Consider the following 13,202-nt stretch of genomic DNA (forward strand, 5'->3'; position numbering starts at 1 on the left):
AACCCAGACCTTTTTCTTTTTCAGATACCATGCTTACCAACATGATCCATGGGCCATTTAGGTAATTTGCTTCACATAGACAGCCATGAATAACATCTAGAATAACATGTGTCATGCAATTGGGCCATATTACCATACCTCTTAAGCAATTGAAATGATTACCTTTTAGAACACTGGTGGCTTCTAAGTAGATTCTTCTCAATTCCACATCTATGAATTGCTGATTTTAACAAAGTAATTAAGATGAGAATCTACCTTAACTTCTAATTTGGCCCAATTAATTGTTGGTGAGGGACTTTCTTATGTCTGAAGTCAATTTAGGGCCATCTTTTTCAATTTGTAGGGTCCATAATGATTCACAGATTTCAAAAAATTAAGATCAGTAAAGTTTAAACAGGTTGATTTTTTTTCTTTTAAATTTCAACATCCTACAAGAGTTGATTCTTTAGTCCAGATTTTCAAAAGGAAAAATTAAGATAGAAGAACAAAAATGCCTTCATATTGGTGAAAATAGTCTCCTTCCAGTGCCTTCAATAGCTTATTCCTCTCTTATTTTAAAATCAATTTGCTTTTAAACTTTCTATCTACACTATCATCCAATCCCCTCTATTTCATTGATGATTTTTATGTTAGTTTTTGATATATGATGCTGCACTTTTTATGCAGCAATGGAAATCACTTTAATATTTAAGCCCAGCAAACTAATCGCAATAAATAATTTGAAATGCTTCAAGCAGAGCAATATACTTAAAGAGTAATGACTGTTGTACTGCCCAAAAAGGTATGAAATGGGCGGTACATGCCGGTCTAGGCATGAACCAATACACGGGCCACCCCGTTTCAGGCTGCCCAATCAAAGTAATTAAAAAAATAAGGTAAAGCAGTGAGGCCCGTCCAATTCAGCACTAAGAAAAGGAAAAAAACCAACTTAGGGCACGCGTTCCTGCTGCCATCATCACTGACATTGCCTCACCGCTGCCCCTGCAGCTATTTCACAGTGTTGCTGCCACCACTGCTACTTCGTGATGCTGCTGCTACCATCGCTGCTTTGTGAATCCTTGGTCATGTCATTGCTGACACATTCCTTCTTCTTCCCAAATACACTCCTACCTCTTCTCCTCCTCTTTTTCCTTCTTCTTCCTTCTTCGCCTTCTTCTTCTTCCTTCTTATATTGCTTCCTCTTATTCCTTCTTCCTTCCTCCTTCCTCCTCTGACTCTCCACCGCCCCTTCCTCTTCTCCGTCCTTTTCTGCCTCTTCAAAACAACAGTAAATACCGATGTACTGTGTGTCAGTACACTAGTACTGACCAGTACATACCAGCCCGGTACATGAGACGGCAATCCTTGTTAAAAACCAACCATTAAATATGGCATAGATATTGTATGGAAATAAATTATATGCTCAAACACTATCATTTTACGTCCCGTTGTAGAGAAGAGAATGTTAAGAACTAGAAACCAAGGAAAATTTACCATATCTAAGGGATGGGATAGCATGGTTTGAACTTTGAAGTACCACCAGATACAGTGATAGACCAGCCCATTTTGGGCCATACACCTTACAGGGTGCAGTAAAAGGGGTTTAGTGAAAATATTTTTATATATTGGCAGGATAAATAATCCATTTTATATTATGCTAAGCTTGGCATGGCTATATTGGATTGTAGGGCATGAAAAACGTTAGGTGCTTCCAAATAATACTATTATTATAGTTTGTGCGTTGCATTTCTTTTTCCTTACTGATGAAATATCCCAGATAGAAAGAAGCTGGTACCAGACTAGATCTAAAATGTTATTTTGGTATATAAAAATTAACTGGTAAACGACAATCTATCGAATAGAAGATACAGAATGCTGGTTTATTCTTTTGTTTTTTTTCTCATTTTCTTTATTTATGACATTGACATGTGTTGAAGGATTCAAAATATTTCTCATGTTGTTTATTTCCTTGTAAATCTTTTCTAATTTGTAGGATTTACTAAGGATAGCTTTCTATTTTTGTAGTTTTCTGATTTTGTGGAATTTTTTATTTTGTAAAATAGTTTCCATTTTTCTACAATTATGTGCTCTATGTTTTGTAAGTTTGGTATTAAATGAAATAAGAAGAATTCATTTCTACATTCTTTCTATTTTTTTTGGGATGGTATAAAAACCATTCTGAAAAAAAGGCATGAAGACATGTTTAGTGCATTTATTGCTCAGGTACCTCCCTTTCTTTCCCATGTCAGAAACTTATTCAACCTAATCCTAAGCCAATTCTGCCTTTAATCAACCTATGACTCAATCATTCACTAGTGAACTTCAAAGCATTTAACCTTCCTTTAGTGAAATAGAAGTTAAGCTCTACTGCCTTGAAAATGAAATTCTCAGAAGATTATATAACTTATAGTCAGTATAGAATCCTTTATTAATGAAACCAACTATCAATCACAACTGAAACAGGAAAGCCTTGGAAAAAAACAGAAAGAACCATGAATTTAGATAAATGTTCAGGGATGTGGAATGCTCCACAGACCAAAAATTAAGACTTTAACATTTGGGAACAAATATGTCATGCTAAGTTGCTAACAATACAAGTCTCCTTAGATTATCTTAGCATCTTAGTTGGTCGAGTATTAAAATTTGAAAGGTCTGTCAGAAAGATAAACTGGGAGATTGAAATAAATAACCCATTTAAGTGCAGGATAGGTACCAGTGTAAAAATTGTATGACTTCGACTGCTTAGTAAATTGAAGTTATTGGATCCAACATGTCTATGCTCTGTCATCAACTCAAAAGTTACCATCGTTAGCATGATAAAGAGGCATCAAAAGCATAAAACATGAAAAAGTTTATATAAAGCAATTAACTTTCTAACCTAACAAGCATGAGTATACTGGAAAAAGGTACTTTTTTTTCATGCCATTACATTTATCTGTTATGGATTATGATTGAACCAAGTTCCTCTCTCATGTGGACTGTTGCTAGATGGTCATAAAAATTAAAAGAATGAACAGTATTTGATCCTTGCAAGACAAATAAAATTAGGGGCTAATAAGATATTTTAGCTACTGGAAACAGCTGACCTCACAGATTATGCAGATTATTTTTTTTTTCTTTTGTGACTATATATATATATATATATATATAATAAAACTCTTTTCACTCAATTGTCTGAACTTTTCTTTTTGTTCACCCACTGAATCAGACACCAGCATATGTATCTCAGTCTTATTGGTATATGGTTCCAACAAAAATTGCAAGTTACATATAAAACTACTTTGTGAACTAGCACTTGCAAATAAAGGCAAATAAGAGTGACAACTATTCTATATGTAATTAAATTTGCTCATTTGGAAGGAAAAAGAATACAAAAACAAAAAATTTACTGATCAGAAATAACCCACTGATATTCCAGTAAGCAGAAATCGAGATTAGTTGAAAACAATATTAGAAAGGCCTACTAAGTAGCAAACACTCCAGCCCGTATAACTATGTAAGACAGGGAGATTCCTTTAATTAGAAAAGTGTCCTTTTCAGCCATCAAACTAGACATGACTAAACGGAAACAATATCTTGGTATCATATAAACAAACTGTTTTACCAACATAAAAATCAGAGTTATTAAAAGCTTATAAAGCACTCGAGTGCTAAGATCCCAAGTCCTCTGAGCATGCATTGGTAAAGAAAATTGCAAGTCATACTGAAATATATTAGAGACAATGTTCAGAGTAAAATAATTGGAGAATCACAGTTTACTTATCAATCAGTTGTATATAATACATATATAGCTGCTGGGAATACAGTGAGAAGCTTAAAGATGGATATTGTAGTTACAAGAAAAAATATATATTGTCAGAAGAAGGAAAATAAAACCTGAGAAGCATTTGGTTGGTGCTTTCAGATAACAACAAAACAGAAAAATTAAAAAAGAGAAAAGAAGTCTAGAGAGAAAGAAAAAGAGAAGAAGTAAAATAGAGGTGCCTATACAAAAGAAAATGAACGAGGAAAGAAAGAATGAGAACGGAAGAAATAAAAAAAGAAATAAGAAAAATAAAAGAGAGTTGAAAGAAAGAGGAGAAAATAGAGACAACAGAAGCAGAAGACAACATATGATGCAAAATCCTTACCGTTTGGTCTTCAAACAAGAATCCCTTTAAAAAAAATATAATCTATAATACTTAAATCAAATAATTTGATAAAGATAAACTTGATAGACATATTAATCATGTAGGAAGCACACCTTTCAAAAACCCTGGTTTCTTGAGAAGGTGCATAGTGCTAAACATAAGGTGCATATTAGTGAAAGTACACCTTTGAAAACATGGCATAAAAATAATAAAAACATTGGTAAATGGACATTTGGCCTTTGTATTCAAAGTTGCATCAACCAAACATTTGGAATCTCTAGACACTAGAATATTATTCATTTATTCTCCTAGTTGGAGCTAAATTCTAAGAAATACATTACATCATTTTTGTCGATGCTTTGACATCCACATGTGATATTCTTTGGTATATTTAAATAGAGCTAGAAATAAGTTAAGCAAGTAGATGATAGGTCAGATATAATATTTCAATTAAATGAATTACCCTTAATTCCAGAACAACGAGTTGGACTTCATTGCGGAGCGAGTTCTCAATTGATGTATTGTTTTGTGAAACCAAAAAGAACTAGATATATTGTTTTGTGAAATAAAATGATTTCTCCATTGCACAGCAGTCAAACCAAATGATCTTTATGTATTCTATTCGAGTATTTAAGCCTCCTCAGTAACCAAAGTTCAAATGCCAGGCTACATAAAAAAAATATGGAACTGCTCAATGCTAGTTTAAGTCAATTCTGTTTTCCTTTACAAGGCAAGATAGGGAATGCCTAATTCAATTCACAATAAAAATGAAACAGAAATCAAGAAATTTTCAAAAAAGCATAAGAGAAAGTCTAATCCAATTTTTGATGGGTTTTCCTAAAATTTGTTATCCTGAAAATGTAATAAGGTTTTCTCTTCTTTAATTTGATAATTAGTTTTCTTCAGAATTTTGTTTCAATTTAGGTCAAATTAGTCTGTCTTTTATTAGGATCAATTGATGAGATTCTTTCATCATCGCATGCTAAGTTGCTAATGGTATAATCATCAGTCTATCAACAAAAATAAACTATCACGTGTTAATAGCTTGAAATCTAGAAGGCCTTGCTTTTGTTTGAACTTTGAAAGACACTTCCAGTCCTTTCAACAATCTGTCAGACCAGTATGGAACTGAAATACAGAGAAGGATGCAAACCTATGCTTTCTATTAATAGTCTGTAAGCAGTTTAGATGTTGTAGGATCACTTTTGAAGGCTAGACTAATGAAAATGGATCCTTCATTATCAGATATCAAGTGCATTGGCCACCATTAAATTAATCCAGGTGCTTACACCTCCATCTTTGCATATATGTGTTCACATTTATAACCTGTATAAGTGTGTCAATTTCAGGATGTGTCCCTATGCAATATATAAATATCTTCCGTGCATGTGAAAAACATTCATATATTGAAGAAGGATTCATCTAGAGATATTTAGATGTCCATTTTCAGTTACAACACATTTATTCTTGTACTTCTCATGATTTAATTTCAGAATAACAAGCACTAAAAAACTGACAACTAGAGGTCGATTTATGCCTTCCAAAATTGAAGCATAATAAAAAAATAATCATAGTGAAAAAAATTGCAGTTCCTTTATCATCACTACCAAACCAGAAATTTTCCAATAGCATTTGGTTTATGAGACATATACTCTAATAATAATGTAAAGAAAAGAAAGGAGAGAGTTTGTGCACTCAAATAAAGACAACAAGTATGGATGGATTGTTGGAATCATATTTCAATATCAGACACAATCAGGCAGGCATTTCATGATAAATACTCAGAGCAGTATGCCAAGCTACAATAGTTTTGTCGGCTGTACCAAGGTTTATACCATATCAATCTACCCTAGTACATATACCGATCAGCAAGAGACCTGCACTCTAATACCATGCCGATGGGTAAATTTAGTGGCCTAAGTACTGGTATATGATATATGATCCTTAATATCAAGAATAATTTTTGTGTTATAAAAGAAATAAAATGAAATTACTATTTAGATGCAAAATGCAGAGAAAAATAACATGAATATCATGTAGATCAAATTTAGAGATAATGGTTGACAAGTAGCAGTAGATACATAAAGATGATTAATGAGTAGGAAAAGTTATAGTGAGGTTAGTTGACCATCTATAGTTAGTAAGCAAGGATTAATCATATTCATATAAGTTGACCTGTAAAGATATAAACTCTTAAAGTTCACCTTCTCCAGCTGCAATAAGGGACAGTGCATGTGCAGGAGACAAGACAACCTCCTCCTTAATGCCTTCAACAAATGTTCCCTGTAAGAAGCAATGGAAAGTCATTAGATTATAAATATATCTGCAAAGACCAATTACTTGCCATTTTACCATATAAAGCTAACACTAATGTAGTAAGCATGTTGCAAACTTGCAATAGACCTATATAGAAGATGCAAGCATTATCAAACTCAAAGTTAATCATTCCCTGAAAAATCTCATACAAAACTAGCAACAAATCTAAAAAACTTCAACAAGGATGCAAGCAATATTGATACTATGCTACTTGATAGTTGTCACATGTTGAATCAGCTGGTCTATGGCATATCTGCTTGTGTCTAAATTGCAGAATCCACCAAGCACACAAAGGAGCACTGTCTGTAAAGGTAAAAGACTAAGCACTGCCCTATACTAGAGGTATAAGGTCCACATTAGCAAACCAGTTTGGTACACATACCACCGGGTGGTACGGCAGACTATATTGCCTGATATCACTGGAAATAATAAAATAAATAAATATCAAGTGCAGTAATTTGAATAATGGTTGAACCTGCACATTGTGATGGTACTTACTAGTCCAACCACTTATTGGCATGCTGACTTGGCAATTTCACCCATCGGTTCAGAATTCTTACCGTCTAGTAAGTCTTGAGAACTGAGCTTACCAATCAGTTTTAGACTGTAGGAGGCTTGGAGCTAGTCTACTGGGCAGTAAAGTCACCCTGGGTCATTGGATACAAAGACCCATTAAAGGTCTCTTTGGGAATTTTGAGGATCATTTCCCCTTCTTTCATCCCTTCCTCCACTTTTCTTCACTCTCTCTCTCAATCCGCAACCATATATCCCTTAAATTCTCTCCCTAGGTCTCTGAGTGCACTCTCCAAGTTAAAAATTTATCAAGTTGGAGACTGATCTCAATAAATTGAAGCCTCATTTTTTACATTTGAACCAATATTTCACTGAGAAAAGGTAAATTTAACCTTATCTTTCAAATTAATTAGTCAAGTCTGTTGCAAGAAGTTTAGGGTTAGATTTCTTGCCTCGTAAGATAGTTATTTCATCAACCAAAAATTAGGTTGTAGGTGTTTTTCTTAATGAATTTGGGACTATATTTGCGAAGATCAAATCTTGAGCCTTGCAGATTTAGTAGATCCGCATGGAAGAAGCCTACATCTGTGCAATCTAGAATAGATACCTAAAGATCTAGCTTTGATCCTTGCGGATTTTGCTGGATCAAGCCTTGATTCTTGTAGGTCTAGGCTAGATCTGCGAGGACACTAGAAAAGCAATGACCAAACCTTGAACCTGATAAATCTAGATTGATCTGCAAGGATCTCACATCTATTCATGTGGATCCAGACTAGATTGATAAGAAACTTGCTAGCCTTGATCCTTATAGATGTAGGCTTCATTGTAAGGATCTAGATTGAATCTGCATGAATCCAAGTGGAATCTTATGCATCTAACCTTCGGTTTGAAAATCAAATACAAATTTAATAATGTCTCTCACTATAATTGGCAACCTTTTGTAGAAAAACAGTGCCAAGGCCACAAAATAATGATTTGGTATCACAGTATGCCTGTCACTTGGAGCACCAATATCATTGACACTGCATCTACTACAAAGAAGCCCAGAGGTGGCATATGGAGTTTCTTTAATTCATTCGGCAAAAGGCTAACTCAAGTTGTTGATCTGGATCTTGTGGTCATCCTACTTAAAAGAGACCAAGATTCATTATGCATATACCGAGGAGCAAAAGAGGGATATGGTAAAGTCAATTGTAAAATATTTTCATTACACTGAATCCCTGCTAATGCAGCTCAAGGTCCTTAATATCAATGTATGGTGAACACCATTTAAAGGCATGGTCCCAAGACTCCCAACATATAATCTCCTACAAGATCATAGTTAGACATCTTAAGGAAGTTGAGCAGATTAGAGATTTAATAGTCTTTTAAAAAGCAGTTAAGCAGTTGCTTGCGACAGTTGATATGGACCTACCAAGATAAGCATCATTCATTTCTTGGTAAATTGTAATATGCAGGTAGTCATTGGATCCTATTCATGATATATGATGGAGGCTGTTGTAGATGAGATCGGACCATCGTGTGAAGTATAACTGATCACAAACAACAGTGCAAATTTCAAGAAAGCTGGTAAACAATCGATAGACACCAGACTACCAGAGCATCATTGATGATATCTCCATGGTGAAGAGAACAGACTAGACTTACATGGTTAGATTTCCTACTGCATCTAGTCTGTTCCATGTCTGTATCATTTTATTTCCAGATGCAGTAGAGTAAAAGGAACAACAGGGGTCACAAGAGGTTGATCACTGTGAGGGAGAGTAGAACCCGATGTTGGTATATGGTCGACCATTAGGCAATCAGTCCTCCATGGGTCGTGGCATTGCATAACAAACTCAGTCATCCAATCATGCAGTAGGGGTAAAGCTTAAACTTTACAATCAGTTGACCCTTTGAAAGCAAATAACAAGCAACAAATACAGTCAAGTGACACCTTTGAAATTCTCACTTCATGATGTCCACAAGAGACATTGTGAAAAGAAATGTATCCACCAGTGATGGAGAATGAACTGAGGAACAATATATCATCATACTACCCAAGATTAAGATCATGACACACATCAACTTGAGCAATTTGTTAATGATCAAAAGGATAAAGGAAAATGGAAGATGGTTAATAACTATGAGGAGATGAGACAAAGTTTATACTTTATATCATGGTCTGCAGTACCGGACCGTACCGCCCGGCACGACAAAGTGCTACAGTGCTTGGCACGCCTAAATATACCGAGCGGTACACCTGGGTGTACCGCTCGGTATACCGTACCGGTATCGAGCCCAGGTCGAAACTCCGGTACGGTACGGTATTGCGAACCTTGCTTTATATAATGTCAATTTTGGTAGGAGCACATCCTATTCACAATCTTCTTACCAATATGATTCTCATCACCACAATTTTGTGGTAATTGTTGGTTATATTTCCAGAGTTGGATATATTTTATCACTCAGCACCATATAATGACAATAATGCTACACTACAATGGATCTTGCGGAGTTGTACTTGCCATGATCGCTATAAACTTTCTTTAACAATAAGTCCATGACTGCTATCATATTATTGCATTAGTGGAACACTCTTTATCAATATCAAATATTGTGGGTGAATTTTCATGCATATATATGTCCTTTAGAATAACAATCTTGATCAACAATGCTACTGTGTGACTGTATAGTTAGCCATCACATTGAATATATATGCGAAGAAGCGCTTGGCAATCTTGGAAGAAAGTTGTGCTAATAAAGATTTTTGAAGAAATTCTCTCTTTGTTCAAACTCATAGAAGAGAATGAAACAACTAAAGGGAGAATATGCACTGTATTAAAAATGATAAGTTCAAGAAAGCGTATATGTGAAGTCTTCCATCTGTATTCATTCATGGACTAAATATTTGGTGAGTGTGTGAGATAGTATGAGATACTATATATACAGTTTAATAGAAGAAATTGTAATGCTGACCCTTTAAAGTATATACCAGCAAACATGTACCATGATAGCAAGATAGCATGGTACATGGCAAATGAGTGCAGGTACCATCATTGTAGGTAATTACTGGCTGTTGCTCTGGAATGTAACAAGCTCAGACCAACATGTTGGGGCACAACATGGCATGCAGCACAAACACTACAAATCCAAGACATCTACATACTTGCTCTAGGACACACTACCATTTATAAGATTCCCAACTTATTCGAACTCCTCTAGTGATAATTGCAAACAAAAAGGCAGCACCAGCATAGTGGTTGCTGATTTGGTTAGTCCCATTTATGAACAACTTCCTTGATGAAAACCAGCTATTTAAAAATACAGAACGCTTTTATACAGAAAATTGATTGAATGAAGAGCTATTTGTGACAATTCATACATAATAGTAGTGCAAATAGATATCCTCAAAGGAAAAGGAAAATAAGAACACAAATGCTGAACTCCTCTATTGAATATGTTCCCTTACTTTTCTTTGGTCAAAGAAATCATACACAAGTTGAGACCTAAAGAATTGAATCGAATTCCAGCCTTCCTTTATTAGTCTTCATACACATTTAAATATTTATTTAATCCATGCTTAATTATTTATTTAATCCCATACATAAGTACCTTGTCAATAATATAGGCAAATTCAAAATCATTATGCAATTATGACAAATGTTTCAGTAAAATCAATTGGGAAGATAAGCATCATTTCTGATAACAAGAATGTTAAGTAGTACCTGAGAGTCCTCCCTGATTCGCAAATTCTGTCCTGCTGGATTTAACAAATCATTAACAACCTGGATCCAAAAGTTTTAATAAGTAAAATTATATACAACTACTCAGAAGAAAACTAATTAATTATAAATTGACCAAAGTTCACAAAGCCATAAGTTTTGATAAAAATTGAGTAAGAATTCATTAAATTGATCACGGTAAACAGAACAATACATCATGCTGTTACACAATACACATACTGCATATACCTGTACAAGTATGACAGTCTTAACAAGTGTGAGAAAGATTATGAAATTTATTTATTTTCATAATTGTGAAACTATTTATGAGCTTTATTTTTTTTTTGAAATCATTTATTTCTTATGGTATCATCTACAAGTTTTCCAAGACTAATGATGGAACAATGCATAATTCAAGGCTCCAAAGAAAGAAGCTGATGTGTATAATCTAGAATACCAATCACAACAGGCCACATCAAACAAGTAATGAGAGATCTATAGAGAGCACACATTCCTTTATATGCCATTATCATAACTTCAAAAGTATGTTTATTCATAGTCCTAAATGTTGGAAACTGCAACCACTACAGTTGAGCCTACTGATCTTGCAAATTGACAAACAACTGATGCCATTCTCACTTAAAACTACAGATCCAATGTTGTATTAATATTTGCTTCTAGATCCAGTAAAAACTTGCTTTTCTAATAGTAGACAAATGTCACAATACATGCATTTGCATATCAAATGAGGTTTTGTATTACTAAATAGAACATGAAGTATAAAGAAGAGGCCAGCAAGTGAAATTTACAAGATTGCAGATAATTGGAAGTTTGTTCTTTAGACTCATTGGAAACTAGATACACCATCCTAAAACTTGGCGTGTCCCATATTTAACACTTAAATGTTTAGCAGGGCACCCAAAAAAATATAAGAGATATCTTCAAATTACATATGATTACATGTGCATTTTGGATGGTATTCCATTTGAACCTTGTACATACATGAGCATATGATGATATGCATGTCAATAAACACGTGTACATGCTCATATATAACAGTCCATGTACACTTCAAAACACATACAGCAGAGTAGTGAGAGCCAGAGATCTACGCTTGATTTCATAGCATGTTGTACTGGCCAATTCCAATCATTGATGTGTCATAATCTGGATCTATAACTAAGAATCAATCAAATAGACTAACATGCTTATCTTAACCCAATCTAAAGGAACCTGTACTAAAATCCACCTTGTACTGCTGAACAGAATCCACTGCAATCTCGGCATCACTAAGGTAAAAAAAATGGTCAGAATAGCCACCTTCCAGATTCATATATATTATCTCCCAAATTCCACACCTTTCTTTTATTTTAGTTTTTTCTCACCCAACAAATCAGAACAAATAGTGTGAAAAAAATGCTTCTCTTTTATTTGTAGTTTAACACCAACTTGCAGAATTAAACTATGATGGAGACAATAAGAACATGATCTTTTTTTTTTTACTTTGAATTTTTTTTCCCCTTAACAGATGTAAAGATACTCAATCACGGTTCATATCACAATTATCTAAATAAAACCAATTGAAAGCTAGACTACATCATTGGCCTCAAAACACAACTTTTCCACAATGGTCCAAGAAAACACAGATTAATACCAAAACTGCGAGAAAAGTTACAGAAGATGATACAAACGGATAGCTAAAACAAGGTATATGGTTCTCCTTTTCCAGTTTTCCTTTCTATTCAACCAGACTCCACGAAACAGCAGAAAAGATCTGAGTGCTTTCTGTCATGTGCTCTTTGATGCTTCAGAGCTGATTGCATTCCTTTTCCTGGTCATGGTTACAAGGAACTTCTCTGTGACTCAAGAGGATGCATTAGGACTTTGGCTTCTCAAGCATGTCTGAAAGACTGAAACATCATTTCTCATTTATCAGGAGGTTTTTTAACCACATGGTTCAGTTTAATGCTTGCCTAAATTTATGATTCAGATCAACCCTTGATGAACTGACCCACCAAACAATCAATAATCTGAACATGAAACAGCCAGTTGGAGGGTCAAGAAATCATGGCCTGATCCGACTCATTTGGTAAATGAATTGAAACCAGGTTTTCTTGCATTGACAATAGATTCATGTAACTACCACCAATGTTATTAGCGGTGGGTAAGAACTTGGTCTCACAACTGATAAAGGAATACCGTGGGTTACAGAAAAAATTCAACCAATCAATGATCTAGTGACACTCAATATAGATCTAACATCTGAATAAAATTTTCACAAAAAACCAAATTACTTGTTCTCTTCACTTTTTACATCTTTCCTTCAGTTCTATATATTTTTACTTCATTAGACAATATAGTCCATTATCATCTAAAGCAAATCAAGATTTATTGCGATAAAACAGATTTGATGCAAGAATAACTCCTGCAAAGTTGTACTCTTTGCCAATATGAGTAACTGATGTGTACAAAGGCTAGCAGAAAATGGACTCACATATCTACATGTTAAAAAGGTCTTAAATACCTGTCACAAATTTTGGCAAGAAAATCGGGCACTCTT

General features: G+C 34.4%; 1 protein-coding gene across 1 annotated transcript in view; it reads right to left on the reverse strand.

Annotated features, from left to right (window-relative positions):
* Positions 1-13,202, reverse strand: part of LOC135583769 (kinesin-like protein KIN-7D, chloroplastic) — a 36,665-nt gene that overhangs the window by 14,801 nt on the left and 8,662 nt on the right. Inside the window, exons 7-9 of the mRNA XM_065083041.1 lie at positions 10,646-10,705; positions 6,314-6,392; positions 2,693-2,760 (exon numbers count right to left, since the gene is read on the reverse strand). Coding sequence (XP_064939113.1) covers positions 2,693-2,760; positions 6,314-6,392; positions 10,646-10,705 — 207 coding nt within the window. The remainder of the gene's footprint in view (positions 1-2,692; positions 2,761-6,313; positions 6,393-10,645; positions 10,706-13,202) is intronic.

Source organism: Musa acuminata, chromosome BXJ1-9 (genome assembly GCF_036884655.1).
Source record: "Musa acuminata AAA Group cultivar baxijiao chromosome BXJ1-9, Cavendish_Baxijiao_AAA, whole genome shotgun sequence".
In the NCBI taxonomy this organism is placed as follows: domain Eukaryota; kingdom Viridiplantae; phylum Streptophyta; class Magnoliopsida; order Zingiberales; family Musaceae; genus Musa; species Musa acuminata.